The sequence below is a fragment of the Helicoverpa zea genome, chromosome 4, assembly GCF_022581195.2.
Source record: "Helicoverpa zea isolate HzStark_Cry1AcR chromosome 4, ilHelZeax1.1, whole genome shotgun sequence".
NCBI classification, from domain to species: Eukaryota; Metazoa; Arthropoda; class Insecta; order Lepidoptera; family Noctuidae; genus Helicoverpa; species Helicoverpa zea.
Genome location: NC_061455.1, coordinates 5,511,007 through 5,531,709, shown reverse-complemented (window position 1 = coordinate 5,531,709; position 20,703 = coordinate 5,511,007). Strand labels below are relative to the sequence as shown.

Below are 20,703 nucleotides of genomic sequence, written 5' to 3'. Positions count from 1 at the left end.
GCCTGCAAATTAAAATATGTTTTTTCCAGAATATATATACACCTGATACCAGATGTTTTAGTGAGTCTATATTTCTAGTTTTAGTTACTTCGTATTTATACCTAAAAGTTTCAAAAACTGGTATAACTTTATCGAATTTATAGTTTTACGGATGTGAGATATGAGAAGTAGGCAGATTTAGAAAATTGTAATCATGTCGTAAAATGAATTTGTTTTGATGATAGGAATAAGGAAAAAGGATATTTCAATAAAATAAAAGGTAAATAAGCTTTTGATAGCTACAAACAAATGTACCGTTTGCCTAATGATTCTCAAACATACCTAACACCACAAATAATTGTATTGATGTATTGATTGTATTAGTCACACCGTTCTATCAGTAACTTTAGGTTACTTACATAATATATTTAATCGAAAATGAGTCGTAATAGAAAAGTAGGTGAAATATAGAATAATATGAACTTCTCTGCATATTCTACACAAGTAGTTCAGTGTATTACGCATAGCTTTCACCCGTTGGAATTAGTACTTAACAAGTTCAGGTGAAAAGTACCTATTAAACTCTTCAAATGGACGATTTAAAGCTGAAATATCTTTTTAAATCGGACCTGTTTCATGAGATTTCCTTTTGTGCCGAAGAAAAGTGATCTTGATTAAGTAATTTATGAATCTAATTAATTTCAATATCTGAAGCTGCCTTGATATATTAAATCGCAATATTCTTATCAGTGAAGCGTGCTCATGACGAACGAAGAAGATCATAATATTTGTTTTAAATAGTTATTGATTTAATACTTATGATATATAGAACAGAATAACAGTCAATATACAATGCAATGCTTGATGCCTGCATTTGAACGTTGAATGTAAATAGTAAATAAATGCAATAATTAGGCTAGTAGGTTGTTGGGTTTTAGCAGACCTTGTACTTAATGTAACAAATACTTGCATTCATATACTTAAATAAATTAAAAACACGCATGGCGCTATGAACCTATTGAATACCCAGTGACACGGAAGATATTTCTGTTTATAAATAAAGCGTGTATTAAGGCGTCAATACTAATTGCTTAAAGTGGAACTAATACATAACTGTAAAAATATGACTACCGGTTATCGGCCGTCGCTGTGTTAGTTATCAGAGTATAAAAATTCTTGCTTAACCCGCCTACTACGAGATCATGTTGTGCAATGAGCTACTCAATGGATATATTGATGGAACATTTGTGTAAACAACTGGGTAGCATTTCACAGGTTAACAGCCTAATACTGTGAAGTATCATCGTCGCTTGTGGTCGCTGGCGTGTTACTCGGTGAATATTGAATAGTAAAAATCGTATTGTTGCCATTAATTTGGTTTAATAAAAAATCTTTATAAATATTTATAAACTTCTGCTGTTTATTGGTATTGTCTTCAGCATACATATGTACGCTTGATAACTCTGAGGGCATGATTTACCATGAAACACTGCAGCAGGATTGCGGAACAGTGAAATTTTGTAATGTTATCAAACTTATAAAAAAAAATCGACCACTAAGCGACCACTTATGTTGATAAAAATGATTTTTGTTGTTGAATTTTGAATCTAAGCACTCTTCACTATAGAGTCGATTGCATAAAACGTAGGCGCAACAAAATTACTATCAAAAGAGTTAATGAACTAAATACAGTCATTAGTTTCGCTGGCGTAACCGTTGTTCTGTTTGTATTCAATAATAATGGGGTCGGCACAATTAGTAAACATAGTCGATAATTCTACGTATGAGTCTTTGTGTGTAGGAAGTTCTGTTCCTTATAATATTAAGTAGGTACTTCTTCACTTTATTAGTAAGTATTTAGTAATCTGTGACTTTAGCGCTCCTCAAAACATGTGTAAAAGTTGTTTAACATTTGGTAAGTTTTACAAAATAATACGCTTTACCAAAAATATAGTTCCAATTGATTACGGCTATACAGTTGTATACTTAGTTGCAGAACAAAATACTAATCATTTTCCAATCCAGCCAGAAATCAGGTGATTTCCAGCTTGCTTGTTATTTTGAATAACTTTGAATTATAGCAGACGAATATAAAAGCAAATATTATGATATTTTGCTACATAAAGATAACTGTTTCCACGTATTTTGTATCTTTTGAATATGTATAAATTAAAATCACGGCCACCAATCATTGAAATATTGTTATCATGAGGTTTGTAGTCTGATTAATTCTTTAGCTCTAAGTAATCAGTTGTATATCAAATCAAATTGCCTAAATCAGGGATCCAAGGGTCAACTAGCATAGTTATAAATTTTGTAGCGCTTTTCAAAGTGAAATAATGCTTAACAATTTTCTGTATGCCCAAAACTAATTGTAGGAATATGCATGCTCAATGTAAATAAAATATCGATATCGATGTAATATTATTCTATTTTCAAAACTAGACATTCAATTATTTTCATGTTTACTTAATTTAATTTGCTAATTGTAAGTTGAACGAGTTTTATAATAAAGTTACTTGGTTAATGACGTTAATCTCAGTCAGTAGGTACAGGTCAATGTTACATTGTCCAAATCATTACAGCAAATCGCTCAAGGGCGTAAGATAAAACAAAGATTATATTTATAACAAATTGCGACAGCTATTTTAGTTGTATGTTTGTCCTGTCCTTATGGCCTAGTATCGTTATATTTAATACTAGAGATTTCACCCGGTTCAGGGGAAACGTCTGCCGTACCCGGATAAAATATACTGATATTGCTGTTACTTATATTAGTCGGGAAAAGTGTAGCTTTCTGACACTGAAAAAAAATCAAATCTGCTCTGTAGTTTCGGAGACTTTTACAAACAAACAAAAAATGTTTCTTGCTTGTTACATTATTATAGATGTGTGCTGAAATTCATGCTAACTTAAGACATTCATGAGAAGCCACACTACAATGACATTATAAATTCACGCGTCTATGTAAATTAAGTTTTATTAAATGCTGTTTTCCTTCTGTGGCTAGAATGACAAAGTTACAACCGTCATTTGGCCGCGGTCATGGCCACTTCGTGGTTATTACGATTTGTTATGGTGTGAAGCAAGTAACTTTTCCCATTTAATGGTTTGATAATAGTATGAAAGGAAATTGCGTGGAAACATTTTTTTTTTATCTTAGAGTAGTTTATCACAAAATAAATCTTATCTAATTGATATTACTACGATACTTATATTTATTTTCAATATAGATAAGTATGTACCTGAACTACTCATGTACATATATTCGGGTCAGATTCCATTAGAAAGGAGAGTTATTAGGTATGAACCTATTACGTAGTTACATTTATTACCATATTGATTATTTTTCGAGTGTAATTCTCAATTCACAAATACTAAAGGTTTACAAAAGTCAACAAGGTGGTTCAAGCGCAGAAATATGAATTGGATGATTACCCATTGATAATATAACCAGGACTAACGTTGCCTAGCCTTGATCGATACATGCGGCTGTTGCTATGCCGCGAACCTAGTCTACATTTATTAATAGATATGAAGAAAAACATCACCTCATGTGCTTTTTGAATAGTGTTTACATTAGATTTGATTAGTAATATGGGTGGTGTTACTAAACTGGTTTCAATATTGAGAGATCTTACTCAACAGGTTGGGACGGTTACAATGACCTGATATCTGGCAATAAAAGGTGTGCCTCTTTTCTATTGGTTAAACCAGTATTTTTATTCATACACATGAAAATAAGAGCAATGATTAAAATAAAAGTAATATAAAACATGTTTGATTTCTTTATATAAATCTTCTAAATAAAATATCCAAAAAAAGACAAAAGAAATTGGCAAATGTTACTGAATTTGTCATGTGACGTTTTCTCGTAATATTTATTTATATAAGATTTAAATAAATTTACTAATGATAATGAGTAATCGTCAGTCTATCGCTTGGTATCGGCCCGAACGTGATAAAAATATTTGACAGGCAGTTATGTGGACGCATCGTTGGGTTGAACGCCCAGAGCTATTTTAAAACGCAACTACTTAGGTAGCTATGTTAAAAATACGCGTCTACTGATACTAGCTAGGTATAATATAACTAGGTATTTGGGTGTATTAAACACTGTGTTAGTCGTAAACGCCACTGGTAAGACAACATACAAAGATACTGGTATTCTGTCTTGACTTAAAAAAAATATATATTTTTTCCAGTATTTTATGTATTAGCAGCGCCATATGTAATGCTGAGTTAAAAAAATCTTAATTTTTTGGTATACAGTATAATAATACTCGCATATTTGCTAAAATATTAAAGTAGGTATACTTATGCACAAATGATAAGTAAATTATGTAATTTTATACCTTTAAATACGCAGCTGAGTGAAAATGCGCGTCACTAAGATAATAATTATTATATGTTACGTTTGAAACGTGCTCTTTAAAGTTTATTTATCATTGTTTTATGTTATACTACGGTGCAAATCATTTACATTGTGTGTCACGATTTTACGTCGATAGCACACTGCACGTAAAGACAATAGCACTAGAACAATTTTAATTTGTATCTAACTATTACGTGTAAAAATAGATCTATATACAATTTCTATTCGTCAATGAAAAATGGTTAAATCATCTGACCTGTGTTCATGAGCCATTGCTGCAAGATTATTTATGCACTATTTCTTTAAAAAGCACCATTTATTTCCAAGAAAACTAACTTATATTTTAATAATCATAAAAATATTACCACTGTAAATAACGATAAAGAAAAACAAAACACAATTGCCATTACAATTCTTATTTCAAACAGTATTTTTTTATTTTTAAATGGCAAATGACAATTTTTATTTTTAAATAGGTACACGGTTTGCTAGACTTTTTTCTCAATTCGATATTTAAAAATATTTTAGGTCTGTGGTATGGTCGCGACGATGTAAATGTTATAGTATCTTTTGAAATGTTAATTTACAATAATAATTTTACTATGAAGTAAATCCGTTGTAGCAAGATAAAATATGACTTTTTGGGCAGTTTAAAAATAAGCACAGAATTATTTGGAACGAAAACAAGATAGAGCAATAAAACTGCTCGTTGCTTCCTACTATGACTAATTAATTGATATAATATAGTTCTAGTTATACTCAGTATAGCCAGTATGTGGCCAGTATGCAAAAATGGAAGTATCTAGAATTATATGTATAAAAAATATTGCTCAGACAGGAAGCCTTTACCTGGTAAAGGGCTAGGCTAGTATTAATTTATGACTGAGTTTTTTAGACCAATAAATTGCAGCAGCAATAAAATGTTACAATCTAGAACTTAGCTGTATTTCGTTAGACTGGAAGCCGACCTCAACATCGTTGAGAAAAAGCTGAGATGATGATGACTAACCAACAATAAGGAAGTTTTTTTTGTATAACCAAAAAGGATCGATAAATCGACGTCAATGGCGGAAATAAATCGGACAACAAAGCTTGCCGGTGATCATTTAATAATAAGTTAAGTTGATTGCGTTTATTCATCGACATGTTTCTAATGCAATTAAAGCAATTCCATTTTAAATGCTACGTGCAGTCCCTGTGATTTTGGAGATTGAAAATGTTACCTACTAACGTAACGTATTGACACAACATGTTACACAATATGTTATTTGGAACCCATTACCATTGTATTATTAAACTAAACTTATAAACATTGTACACAGAAACGGAATGAGTGACCTTTGGAGCGGTAACACGTGGCCCTTTGTAAACCGCAGTTCTTGATAGTGCCACAGAATAATCAAGCGTTATACTTTTGTTTTCGATATATGCCAGTGTGACAAGCGTTGTGATATAATTTATTGTTTACTGTGTGTATTATGTGAGCGTGTAGCTACCTAACTGTTTAGTCTGTGATAGTTTCCTGAACCTTTGTTTATGTTATCTATGTATGGTAGTCGTTGAGATTGTACAGAGAGTAGAACGAGAGTATAAAATCTAAACAATGTATTGTTTATCACGTTCATAAAGTGTAAAGTAAAAGAGAAAAAAATATGGTTTTAATTATACGTTTATTTGTAAGTATTAAAATTTAATCAATTTTAGGCTTCGTTATCCTTCTGATAATAATAATTTAAGCTATACTTTAAATCATTTACCTAGTTGGTACGACAGAGATAAACATATTATTCCATAGCTAGTTACTTTTGCGTCCTGTATAAGAAGATATCTCAGAAGTTAGACCCTTTAAATTGAAGTAGCAAAGCCATTGTCATGATTTTTCTCATAAAAAACTTATACGGAAGCAATAAAGGCCCTTAGACTATTGAATATGTATATTTGTTTGCAAAAAGTTCCTACTACGTTTACACACGCAGATATTTTTTTATGGAGTTATAGTTTTTATCATATCTCGAGGGCTTGTGGTTAAACAGTCGTCGGTCTTTGAATTGTAATTATCAATTAACATTACAAATCAATGTGACTCACGAAGTATGGCTGATACCCAGTTCTTTTGGGCATAAGAAAATATAAGAAATCAACCCATGTATTAATATGAAACAAAGAAATCACAAAGATTTTAGTCTCTCGAAAAACTCCAAATACCTGAATGCAGTTTGATGAAGACAGAGCAAAGTCGCGAAAATTAAGTATATATACCTACATATTATATATGTAGGTACTTGTTTTGTAATTAATTGGTTGGTTTGCCTCAATAAATAAACTTATGGGGAAGCTTTCGGTGGACGACTTTCAGCTGAAACGATGACCTAACTGTTTGAAAGTTTCCGTTGAGTTTAGGTAACAATGACATCATTTGTTTTCATACTTTTAAAATATTTTGACTGTCTTTAATCACCAATTACGGTATGAATGGTATGCTTAAGTATTGAAACTTACTAGAATTCCACGTCAAACTTGGTCAGTGTGGTCACGTTACAGTCTTGCATGACACATAACAGAATACAAATAATGCAGAATATCTATAAGTACGTATGTATGTATATATATTAAATAAAATGGACTGTCAGCACAGAGGATAACAGTAGGTACTTTTTAGTTTACATCATGCGAGGTCTTTGTGGTCTTTTTCATCGAACATCTAATTAATAACCAATCAATTGACATTTCTCATTTATTTATTTTGTGTAAGAGAAAATTAGGATCATGTTTGTATTATTCCAAGAGTAATAGTTAACTAATTAAAATTCAAATAATTATTGGGCTTTTAACAATCGGTGACTCACCCAAGACAGGCATCCTTTGTTGATTGATTGTATTAATGCTATATCTGTGAAATTAATGTACTTCTAATTTTAAACTTTTTGATAACCATAAATGGCCTTACTACAAAAACTTTAACCACTGTTTTACACTTGTCTAAAAAAATGTGGCTCCAAAATGAACCATATGTCAACGTCATAATTTGACATTTTTTTAGACAAGTCTTAAACTGACGTTAAAAAGTTTTTGTGGTAAGACGGAAAATGTTTACGATGACCGCCGTTTCTGCATTCCCGCCGCTATTTTACTGACATACAATAAACGGATAAGTATTCACTAAATAGTTACGTACTTGCCAATAGTGTGAAGATATTATGCTTGTGAAGGTATCTACTGTTTGAGTTGTGCATGTAGTGCATGATAAGCAGTGGACCTATTAGGAGCTTGACCGCCATAATTGTGTTGAAATTCTCGTCACAATTAACTATTGTTTTGTTAAAATTTATCGTTTATAAGCGGACGTTATTCGAAATGAGGAGAGATAGCTTTATAAACCTTTCGAATGGAACTATTAAATATGCCATTAAATTATAGAGATTAAGCAAGCCTTGTTATATTCAATTCTTTGATCTCGTAACACTTTTCCTATTTTTGCTATATACCTATGTATTTTTGAATTAGTGCTACGTCGTAGTTAGCTGCTACGAACAATGCGACGTAGCGAATTAAGCTTAGATAAGATGAATAACTGCGTTTGTTACAGTTCTTAAAATGCATAAAACTACGTATGTACAAGCAACAATGTCCACGTGTGATTCAATATTATCTCGTACCACCTGAATACCGTATTAAATTAATTGAACAGTTGCTTGTGACGTAGTGGTGATAATCAATGGTGATTAGCGAGCAGTTGATATTGTGGGTCAATACCACCTGTTATCTAGATATGTGATTGATTGTAGTCACGTTCTCAGACAGTGAGAATGGCTTACTGCAAGTTTGTAACAAGTAGGTACATCTCTGCTGGTACAATTTTATAAGCATGGCAAACCATGTGCTCAGTGTTCAAAACAAGGATCGGAGCGAGTTCTAGTCATACTGCAATAATAAATTCTGTGTGTTTGTTTTTAAATAGAGTTATACATTGTCTATTTGACCTTCAAATATATGTTATGGTAAGATTAATCATTAGAACAGTAAGTCTTCTTATATTCCGGCATCTCTTTAAGTTATTAAATAATGTTCAACTGGGAAGCTAATCGAGACACGCATGTAGACAATTAATTCAGTAATTAAATTACAGTTCACCTCCGACAAAATCCGACTGAAACATTGTATTACATTTACAGTTTAAGTGTTCAAGGTTTCTGTTGTTCTACAATACTTTGATGTTAATAAATGTAATATTGTTAGCCACGAATCAGTTGCGTTATCTTAAAAATACGATTCGAGCTTCGTGTTTATTATGATGAAAATATTTTTAGGTATGTGTAAGTCTGCGTTTTGAAAAAATATTGAGTTTAGTTACTAGTAACTACTAAACTCAATATTTTTCCTTTTCTGAATTATTTTAACTTATTTTTGGGTTAGTTAAAAAAATGTGTAAACAAATCAATTTGTAATCAGAATTACTTTTTTTTTGTATTATTTTTCTACTAAGTCTTAATATTATATTTAAACTGCATTTGTAACGCTTTATGGCTTAGAAAGTAGTCGCCACTATGAGGCCACTTGCTAGGCTTAAGGTACAAGAACCGTAAAAGTAAGAGTTAGTCTAGAGAGCATCGAAAGTCCAGACAGTGGTGCAGTATCAATAATCTTTCTATAACTCAACCACTAATCGTATGCATTATAAGTATCAGGTGTTTCGTTATCAGACTTGAGTAGATCGGCCGATTTTTGCATAATATAAACAATATCGCATTTACGAACTTTATAGTGCCTAATATTCATTTCCTTTTTGTCTCAACATTTTATTATTTTATAGGTGAACTGTGACAAAGTTTCTTTTCAGGTGTAACTGTTGAAGAACTATCAATATTTCTGTCTAATCATCATGCTTGAATATTTTTTTATCTACATCCAAGTCTGTGCCTACCACAAAATTAGTTGATAAACTTAATTCTCAGCGAATATTAGTACCTATATCAATACATACCATTACAATATAAACTCCGTACAAGCTAAAGTGACCATATAATATAAAGTAAACTCACGTATATCCCGCTAGGATGTCCATGAGAGTGCTCTTGCCGGCCCCGGACTGTCCCATGATGACCGTCAACTCGCCGGCAATGAACGTGCCGCAAACCTCGTTGAGTATCGTCTTGCGTCCTGGGACATACAGGAAAATTGTCACTTTAAGGACAAATCTTTGAATTTTCTTATGAGATTTTCCTCACCTGTATTGTATTAAAAAATATGATATAAGAAGTAGATGTGAAGTTTGTTTATTCTAGTGGCAATAATAACGTCGTATACTAAAGTAACAATAACTGTATTCGTATTTAGCGTCATAGAGGCCAAACCTAATAAAAGGAATTGTTGTTAGGGTCATAATAAGTATTTAAGAAATACAGGCATGTTCGTAATTTAATATCTACGCCGTTATTGTTCTGGAATAGTGTTCTTAATAGCTTTAACAGTATTTTTGGTAGGTAATTTTATAAGATAATATTAACTGGTATGCCACAGATACTCATAGCCACTCTAGTTGGACGGTAATTGAAACTACGCGCCATTTTTTCCATCGCCCACGGCTTAGAGTTTCGTATTGTACTCCTACGATATCCGCATCCACGGGAAAACGCAATTGAATCACAAAATATATGGTTTAATCTACAAAGTTGCACGTTGACCTGAGTCACCAGAAAGTGAAGGTTAGTGTTTAATCAAGTCCAAAGTACTGTCTGATTGTTTCTCATTTATTTGTTCTTTACTCAATCAACTAGGATTTCAAAAGTGTGCCATAATTAATTTTCATTGAAACTATAAGTAAACTTTCAGTCAATTAAGTACCGAACCTTCCCTATTCTTCTTTACTGTCATATCATATCGTTGTATATGCCAATAGTCATATTTAATTACTTAGTGACGATTTTGATCAAATTAGAAACACAATTCAGGATAGGAGAACTGACCTAAGGTACTTATCCAGTAACCAATTAGTGATGCTTACATCTGTTGAACTTTGACCGCATAACAATGCATATTATAGCAACGTGCATCCTGCCACGCTGTAGAAGCTCTTTTGATAGTGCCAGAACCTTTAACCCTGACACTATCGTAATTAAATATTTATGTGCTTAACAAATACAAATTAAGATAGAGCTAGGAATCATTTTGAACTTGGGAACTATAATATAGGTATGGTAATGATAATGACCGGTTGTTTTATGCGGCTACAAAGTACGTTAATGGAAGCGTAGAGGACTATTTGAAGTCATTTTCCCCTCGAAAGAATATCTTTCAGATTTTCTTTATACACATATTTTATTAAGGCACCCAGAAAATAAGCTAAATAGGCATATTAAACACTTAATTTACAGAGATTATAATTTGAAGTCGTTATCAATTTTCTTTAGATAATGCATACCGTGTTGGACGGAACGATGACTTAGTTATCTACAGATAAAGGAAATACTTATAACAATAAAGACGTTGACAATAGCATTACTATATGTCTACGTATATTAACAGACTCGTCCAGACACTCAAGATTTTCATTCACAAGCAGAATAAACATATCAATAAAAGCAAGCTGGAATTTTATTCTCTTATTGACTACGATAAGATTTATTTTATCAAATTCATTAGCTCTAGATAAAGTTGGAAAATTTTGCAAAGGAGACTAGAACGGATTATTTGTTACCTAAGAAGTGTGAAAAAAGTTTTCATGTTCATGAAAGGATTTAATATGATGTTATTCTTGCTTTGTTTAATATTACTTAAGACGTATGTTATTAGTTTTTGGTCTGCTCATCGAAATCTTGACTCTTATGTAACGTATAGCGCTAATGTTTTAATTAAGAGTTGTTAATCATATAGTAAAATATTTAAAGGTTTCATATCTAACAGTAAAGTCATACAATAAAATGTCAACAAAAATTTAATACTGATAGATGTTTAATTTATGGGTGGCAAAAACGTCTGTTTTCGAATATTATAAAAGACTTCAATACTTAATAAATTAGCATAATATTCCTACTTACTTGTGTTTTTTTATAATTTTTGCAGTATTTTGGGGTTTAATCTACTTAAGCATAAGTCATTTGTACAGAGTCGTTGAGGAGTTTAGAAGATAATGTATTAATTTGTTTACTCATTAAGGGGATGGTATTTGTTGTTCATTTTTGAAAACATAAACCTGTTTTGGTTTCTTCTTATATTTGTTGTCATTTACATAAATGTTTGAATATCAAATTACAGTGGTGATTGAGGTGTCGCTAGTTATATTAGCCAGTTTTGAATTTTAAGTAGTTTTATTTTTGAAAATGGCCATGAATATAAAATTGTTAATTCATTCTGTTTTTATTTGCGTATGAATAATGATATTTAAAGTCTAGATGTAAGCCTAGAAGGAAGATACTAGTAGGTAAATAGACTTATATGTAGATACCTATGTACTGTAACACGGATACGGAACAGTGTCAACTTGTAACTGCGGAAGGAATTCTACCTGGAAGGCAAATCTGACACGTCACTAAATTGTGGCCAATATGGCGGCTTGCGAAACGGTTTTCCAGTGAATTATTTTTTGAATATAGCAAAAGCGGTTAGTAAATTTGGATATTACTTATTTTCAAAACAGTTCAAAACGAAATATCCTTTTAATCGCAAATCACGTTCTTAACGTTGTTTTTAAAGTAGTAGGTACTTTTTTAATTCATAATACAATGTTATAGTTATTATAAAATATCATCTGATTATTTATTTACTTCGTTTATCTTGTTCTCTGTTTGTGTCTTTTGTTCCTTTAAATTGATTTATTTTAATGACTATTCCAAAATCATAAATGAAGTAGATTTGCATTTGTTATTTTGATGATACGGAGAACCTTAGAACGAACATTACTCCTTGATTGTTTCTTGTAAATCCATTTGTTTTAACTTCAAGAGAGACTTAAAACATAATGGAGTACTAGTTAACGACTTCAAATTAGATTGAAACTATTAAATCCTGAGTGGGTCTTGTAATGATTAAAGTCTTTTAAATTAGACATTTAGTTTATAAGACTAGAGTGGATATCTACATAAGAAATTAAAAATGAATGATATATCTAATTTAATTTACTTTTTGAAGCTTCTCACGAGTGTTAAAATTGTGAATTTAAACGACATACATTTTATGAAGGTCTGTCATAAAATGTATGTCGTTGTCATGTTGAATGTAGCAAAGATTTTGTGCATTTTTAAAAAGTTGTTTATATCCTAGCAAATAATTAATTATTGTAATGTAAAGTGTTCATTTATTTGCGAATTTATTTCGTTTAAAGGAAAAGACATGAGGATTGTGATTATTTCCCATTCTACTATAGTTAGACAGCCATAGTAGGTATACATTGAAATGTTTGTTTAATTTCATTGCTGCTGTTCCTTTGGGGGTGTAATTTTAAATTTGGTCACGTTTGTTATATTAATTTGTAAATTAATCACGATTATCGTGCAGACTATATCACTTTTACGGCTGTCGTGCATTGCTGTACGTTAATATGGCAATATTTACACATAATAGTATGATAGTGAGAAGCATGCCCAATGAGTGCATTTATAGGAATGTAACAACATATGAACAACATTCAATCATAATAAGATGTTTGTTCATTCTTTTTAGTAAGACAGTTATCGTTATGATATAATGTTTCTAGGGATCTTGTCTTTGGCTTTCAATCCAGGATAAACCCCAATATTTCAACGTTTGTGTCTAAGCCAAAGGACATAGCCTGCCTGGGCTGCGGGGTTGTTCGTTGTTGTAGTTACCGCGGCCCTGGTACATAAAAGGCCTACGACGGAACACAACGGTTTTTAGTCAGCAAGAGTCTCACACTCCCTCACTCATTTGATAATTTTTGACGTCGTTAAAAAAAGTCTAAGGACACATATGTGTTCGTTGTTTGTCAATACCAATTTGATTGTTACTTACAGGGGACGAAAACTTTATTAACTGGTAATCAAACTTAAAAAGGTACCCATGTGTTGACTTGTTTTTCCTCAGTATAGTTTCATGGATTTTGATCATAAAGTGATGTATTTATTTGACTAAATCATTTTTAAGTTTTCAAATAAACACGTTTAAATATTCATTAATTCATTGATAATACCGGTTTGTAACGAGTTCATTGTGTGGTGATTAAGCACTGGTTTAAAAACTAGATTTTTGTATGTATAAGATAATCATTACAGGATTGCTGCTAATGTGGTTAATAAAAATGCATTTTGGTAATAAAGATAAGGCGAGTCTCTCATGATTTTTTTGGGAGATTTCAGTGCTGTGATGATTACATAATTGTTAAAATCATATGCAGTGATGAAAAATACGGCACATTTTCAAAATTTTCCAAAATTGGTTAATGTAGTTGTTTCTTCAGAAGCAATGATATAACTAACGTTGTTTATATTAGCATTGTTAAATCAATAAAATAATGAGTAAGTAGTTTAGCTTAACAGGATTGAAAACAAACATGAGTCATTGGTCATTTCGTAAAGTATGTAACTAGTTTAGTGGCTCATACCTTTATCATCATTCGATCAATATCTAAATGATTTGATAGCCCTAAGCTGTAAATCCATGGTTCTGTTTTGGCTGCCAAAAGTATGCATGATTCATAAGGATTAATGAGGAATAAATAATAATCAATCAATTCTACTGGTACTTCCAAGTGTCCAGCTCTACGTTTGGGAACTTCATCTTACCCATTTCCACTAGGTGCTTTTAAAAAGAGCTAAACAGACGAATGGGGGTCGTGGTGTGAAGAAGGTTTTGGGCAAGAACGTAAGTGGATACGGTGGTAGAGGACGACCAAAGAAGCTATGGATGGATTGTGTGAAAGTCGATATGGCTAGAAATAACGTTACTTGTGAAGTGACGGCAAATATAAGAGTATGCAAGGAGAAAACATGCTGCGCCGGCCCCAAATAAAATTGGGATAAGAACTGGAGGATGATAATGATGGCAAGCGCTTAAAGACTAGTCTTAAATGTCTTCTTGTGAAGGCTTTTCCGGGGACATTAGGTCACGGTTAAGTGATAAACTTGATTGTGACCAGAGACTATCCTGTTCTTAAGAATAATATCAGCTGCGTATACTGCTACACTCATATAAGGATAGACTCTCTTTTATGTTTTCTATTCAGGATTGAACCCAAAAGTCTACTATTTATTTCACATTCAATCATTATAAACATGGAGAAAAATGGAAAGTTTGCTATTTACCATAGAATACTGATTATATTGTCGACATAGAACACAAATGTGACCAACTATTCTGCCTTAATAAGAAGGCCATGCTAGTGGTTTTCATGAGAAACATCAAATCTGTTATTATATTTTTAGAACTTGAATAATATAGCACAAAACGAATGAAAACAACGGAATCGTTTGTTTGATTATGAAATTAGTTTATCTAAACTATTAAACATATCTAAGGTCATCTAGCGTATTTAAAGATTAGTGATGAAATATGGGGATTCCAGTGAAATATGATAAATAACATGGGGCCTTAACGATAATGTCATAAACTGACTGTTATTATATCGTTGAGTTGTTAAGTTGAGTTGAAATATTAATTGGTTTTATTCATTAAAAAAGATAAAAATGAATTAACCTTATATTAGGTACATTGATCCAGAAACATTTATTTTATATCGTACTTGACAAAATTCAATACATTATTTCTTTACTTCGTATAAGTTCGGAAGTTAGTACTTACAGTCAGTATAGGAATAATCATTCAATTGATTTACGAGTTGAATAGCACAAATTCAATTGGTTTATGAATAGCACAGGCAGAATTTCGCCTGAGTGAAAAATGATATTGACCTCGACAAGATTAGGCCTTAGAGGTACAGTATATCTGGCTAGTATTTCCTACTTTTGTCTAAAACATGGTAGGTATATGCTTGGAAGCCAACCCCAACAAAAACGGGAAAAAGGATCGGAGGATGATGATCTAAAACATGGTATATATAATTGATAGCTGCAAGTAATGGAAAGCCTATCTAAATAGCTGTAAAATCTATTAAAGGGATTGCTTTATATCCATTTGAAAGAGTTTTGGGATGTTCCTGCCCAGGACTGGCCATTACGAATTTTCACATCTTATTTTATCTTATATATGAGGAAGTTCCTTGTGGGAGGAGGGAATTGGCTGATATGATGATCTATGAGGAAAGGAAACAAACCTATTTGGTATGGAATGGACATACCCAGGTGTGCTTAGTGTCCGTTAAAGGAGTTTGCTTACGATTATGTTATCTGTCCGTTTGTGCGGCAATCGCAGTTGTCATACATAGTTTAGGCGGACTTGGATTCTATGCTTCTAATTCTAAGTTTGTATTAGGCATGAGAGGGTTGAAGCAATTTTACAACTTAATAAATAGTTTTGAAATAGGTATACGTTGACTACACAGTAGCACACATATCTTATTATGTTATATTTTTTTAACTTTAGACAAAGAGTACGGGAAGTTTACGTCAATAGATGTAAGACCACAATAATAAAGTCAAGCAAGAAGTAAATAAAAAATAACTTGTTAGAATAACCTACCCATTAGGTAAGTGCCTTATTAGGATATCTGTGGAGGCCTTATCTTAGTCGTTTGAGTTCTTCGTTTTTTTTTTCTTATTTTTATGTTTACTATCTAAATACTCATTCGTTTAAAACGCGTTTATCAGAAAGTGCTAAATAAATGATTATATAAACAGTTCTTATTTTGTGTTAACGCTCTCAATCTTGGTAAAGCATCGCAACACTCAGTAAAGAGGTGGGATGCATAACATTAATTGCAGAGCAATTAATGGATAATAAACTAATGAAATATTAAATAACGTTTACTCGTGCTGACTGACTGGATATCATTATCTTGCTTGATGGGTGTAACTATTACAAACGCATGTAAACAAACTTCGTAATAGTGTGAAGGTTCACTTACCTCCCGCCAAGATTCCATGTCGCACAGTGTAGCTGATGTCTTCGAACGATATGTTGAGTGAGTCCTCCACGAGCGACGTAGAGTTGGTCTCCTGCGACTCAGAGTGTTCGCTGGCCATGTTCGCAAACTTTCACTCACACTAGCAAAAATATAACTATATCACAAACAAACGCACTTTATCCATCGCGCGCTAATTCGAACAAAGAAACTCGTGCGATGTAAACAAAGAGCGTAGCGCGACAGTTGCGTGACGCCCTGACGCGCTGGCTAAAGATGGCGCACTGCGCTGCGCAGGCGGCTGGCGCTGCTCCGCCGACGATTATCGGTCGTTCTCCCCCACTCCCCACATGGCCGTCAGCTGTCAGCAGTCGGCAACACGGCCCTCTAGTAGTCGTTATCGCTGCAACACAAATAGTCTGTTGTAAAAACTAAAGCGGCAACAGTAACGTAACAGCCGCAACGGTCAATGCCGCCCAACACCTTTACACACCAAACAGTTGTTAATACAAATGATTCGTATACCAATCAACAATAGCTTCATTATTGTTGTCTCTAAATCTTTTGTTAGCAGTTTAATTCTAACAAATTAATAAAACATGAGCGAAACTAGCGCTCATGTGTAATTATTGTAAGAGTACCTAATTATTGTGTGCACAGATGACACAATTTCAATTTATAATTAGACATTGGCGTGGCTTGTGTAGTATTTTGAGTAAAGCAATGTTCTAAGCATTGCACAATTGATTTGTTTAATCTACAAGGTTCACATCGAAGGTTCACATAAATATAGAAAAGCGACGTCAGAGCTTTCGTTTTTATATACGCGACAATCTGTTTATCTGTGCTTATCACGTCACAGATAACTTGGTAATGTATAGGGTTAAAACTAGGTAAATCAATAACGCAACCTACCATACACTATTTAGTACTGCTTGATTTAAATATTATAAAAATAATTTTCAAAACAATTTTCAGTAGCTGCATTTCAGCCCCAACACTTTTAATAGGGTACCTACCCATATTTGAGAACATCTAGGTATAGTAAAAAAACATTTATGCCCATTTTCACCAACAAATACCTAAATTTAGGGATCCCCTAAGAGCATTTATGGAACACTTAATAAGAATTTAGTTTTCACCAAAGTTTAGGTGTCCCTTATACATAGTTATTTATGTCAAAATTGGGAGAGCCCTTATTCTAAGTGGCACTTAGATTAAGAGATTGTTGGTGAAAACGGGCATTAAGTACTACAAATATTTATTGTCAAAACCTTAGAAACGGATTTTAAAACATACCAGATATACTTACTAAGACAATGTATTATATTTGTCAAAGAGCAACTCTGTTAGATGATAATTATATCTCCCGCCCATAAACATGATAGTTTTCGGGAATTCCCCGCAAGGCATATGCAGATACATTAATTGATTGTCATAATGACCAACTTTGAACATAGACTTACTGTTAAAATTACTATGAAATACGACGTAGTATAATAGTATCATGTGAATGCAACACTGTTTCAAGATTTTAAAAAGGTACAATGATTGCATAGACAGAAGGGTAGGTAAATAAAATAAGCTTAAGTTTTAAGTTAGTAAGGGTATGCCAATTGTGATTTACTTTTCGCCACAGCTTAATTTGCATATAATTTTTTTTCAATTGCTATTGGTTAGTTAGGCTCAAAAATTGTTTTTCAAAATAATCGGTAGTCATACATAACATATCTTCAAACATTTATTGTTGCTTTCATCATGATACGTAAACAAAATATCGTCGCACAAATATTTAGATGCAAAACGGTGCATTTACAAACACTTTCTAAGCCAGTGCGTAGGGAATTGCGTCGTTAGTCGCGGCTTATCTTAGTCTGGGCTGTGTGCACAATATTTGTGACTAATGTCATATCGGCTATGTTTATATTTTTTGGATTTTTTATTTAAAGGCGAACGGCAGATTTCGTACCGCATATTTTTTTTGTTGTTCAGTTATAGAATTTATACCAATTATTAAGGCTACTAAGCCATTTATTTTCATGTTAGTGTAGTATTTTTAGAACTCCGGATTAATTAATTATACCAAATAAAAGATTCAAGTAATTCGAGGCTCGAAATGATAAATATAATTATTAAAAAAACAAACTGGGTGAGCTAAATAAAACCGTTTAAAAATAGAAATAATAGTAAATATTATTAACCAATTACATATTATAAATTAAAATAAATAATTATTGCAGTAATTTTAATAATTACTCTCTTAATAATTAACAATTTAATCAAATAAATTATTTTCACCATCAATATTTTTTTTGTATTGGCAATTATTTTATTGACAGGTAACGAAAATTTTTCAGTCTCTGTTCAGTTATTTGCTGTTGATTAAGAGACAAGCTAGGTAGAACATTTATTTTATTACCATAACAATGTTTAATATGTTTATGTACCTAGGTAAAACAACCTACATGGGTACACTGTAGTACATAACCTTAAAAAACAAAACTGGTCATAACTTTTACTTCCCAGTTCTAAAAATCTAAGAATTTACAAAGGGCTTGTCTATCATATTACCCATCAATTAAAACAAAAAATATCCCAAAACACGAAATTTTGTTAGCGGTACGAAAGTCCCATACAAGCCTGCCATTCGCCTTTACAAGCGATTTTCAATATCAACACAGCATTTTTATTTATTATTTTCAGAAATATTTACTCTACATATTTGATGAGCGGTTTCAGCCGCGTCTGGGGGGAATTTCTTCTCAACCTATGCTACTTAGCCTATGCTACTCGGGGATAGAGGAGCTACCCAACAGTGAAAGAATAGTTCAAATGGGTTCAGTAATTTCGGAGCCTTGACAGACAAACTTGAGACTTTCAATTTTGTACTTAGTAAGAATAAACAGAATTGCATTAGTTGAGACAATGACGATCCTGCAAAGTAATTGGGAGTGAGATCTCGTTATAATCAATATGCCCATCATCATCTGTGGGTATAAAGTGGTCAAATGGTGGTATTAAGTTCTTTAAACTAATTACTTCACTTCACTTAACAAAAACTTTTCACAGTTCCTCGTTCCTTATTGTGATTTTTATCACAGTTATAAATATAAACCTGAAGTAGGTCTCTAAAAGTGTATTTGAAAACAGTGTGAGGAGCATTGTGAGTAATCGCAGGAACAAACTAGTTTAAATTTGATAGTAAATATAACGGTAAGTGTAGCCCAAATCCTGAAGGGAAAAGTTATTACAGAACGATGCTTAAGCGCAGCAAATGCCCCTTTAGTTTACAGGTAAAGAAGGTACCTTTTAGCCAAGGCACTAAAATACCTCTAGAATAATCAAATAAAAACATTTAAAAATAATAGTTGTTTCCCACGCCGTTTGTGCATTGATTCTTTTAATACGTTCTATGTTCTATACATGCTGGCAGTATGCCTTTTGGAAAATAATAATCACTGTTTACTTTTCAAGTAAGAAATCTTCCGAGGGTTCAAAATAAGTAAACTTTCAACTGCTCTTAAATTGTTGAAATGAAATATTAATTACGAAATTAAAATACTAGTTTTATTACTTACATTTTTATAGGCACAGACAGAAACTTTGTTCTTGCAATGTTAAGAATTTCAGGAATGTTCGAACTCAACTTAACTGAACAGTCTCATCGATGTCTAGCTGTCTACTGAAAGCAGTCGACTGGTTACTTTATCAACTCGCCCAAACATTTTTATCACAAGAATTGAAGACAGCCAATTTTGACACATACTTAACTGGGGTGTGATAAAGCTCTGTTTCGACGAACTTCTGTTTGATATTCCGATGGTCGCTGCTTGAGATATTTACAGCTGTTTTGATAATATCAAGTGAATAATACCTATATAGGAAAAAGATAATGAAAAACTGATAAATAATTGGCTGACCATTAAGATTTACAAAATGTCACCTTAAAATTGGATTTACCTATTTCTTATTTACATGTTGTATTTTGTTTATTAGTTGGAATTATGAAGTAATGCTTATAGCCTTTTAATATGCGTGAACCTGTAGAATAAAATTGATCAAGAGTTTAAAGAATTTTACTTCAACGAGCCGAAACTGAGAAGAGGATTATATAGATGCATTGAATTCACAACATATATTTATTATCAGGCATCATTTTCGAAGTCCACAATAGTTCTTCAGGATTTTAAATTGAAGAGGAAAAGACAGGAATAAATATCGTATCAATTAAATACTTTTCCATATAAATTAATATTAATCATATATCCAGATCTATAGGTACCTAGCCTGGTATCTTACAACCATATGATAACAGGGCCTAATTGTACAGGTGGACACAAATATAGTATCATATAACAGTAGTGACTCATACAGAAAATAT

At 32.3% G+C, this 20,703-nt stretch overlaps 1 protein-coding gene across 3 annotated transcripts in view; it reads right to left on the bottom strand.

The window, feature by feature from the left end:
- The window catches only part of LOC124629540 (ATP-binding cassette subfamily G member 4-like), a 32,051-nt gene extending 12,012 nt beyond the window's left edge, over nucleotides 1-20,039 (bottom strand). Inside the window, exons 1-3 of one of the 3 annotated variants that reach the window (XM_047162965.1) lie at nucleotides 19,901-20,039; nucleotides 16,326-16,725; nucleotides 9,394-9,511 (exon numbers count right to left, since the gene is read on the bottom strand). In XM_047162965.1, coding sequence (XP_047018921.1) covers nucleotides 9,394-9,511; nucleotides 16,326-16,443 — 236 coding nt within the window. In that variant the 5' untranslated portion in view covers nucleotides 16,444-16,725; nucleotides 19,901-20,039. Of the gene's footprint in view, nucleotides 1-9,393; nucleotides 9,512-16,325; nucleotides 16,726-16,963; nucleotides 17,083-19,900 lie in introns of those variants that run through there. The other 2 variants (XM_047162964.1, XM_047162966.1) reach the window with 2 other exon arrangements.
- Between the last annotated feature and the right edge of the window lie 664 nt (nucleotides 20,040-20,703).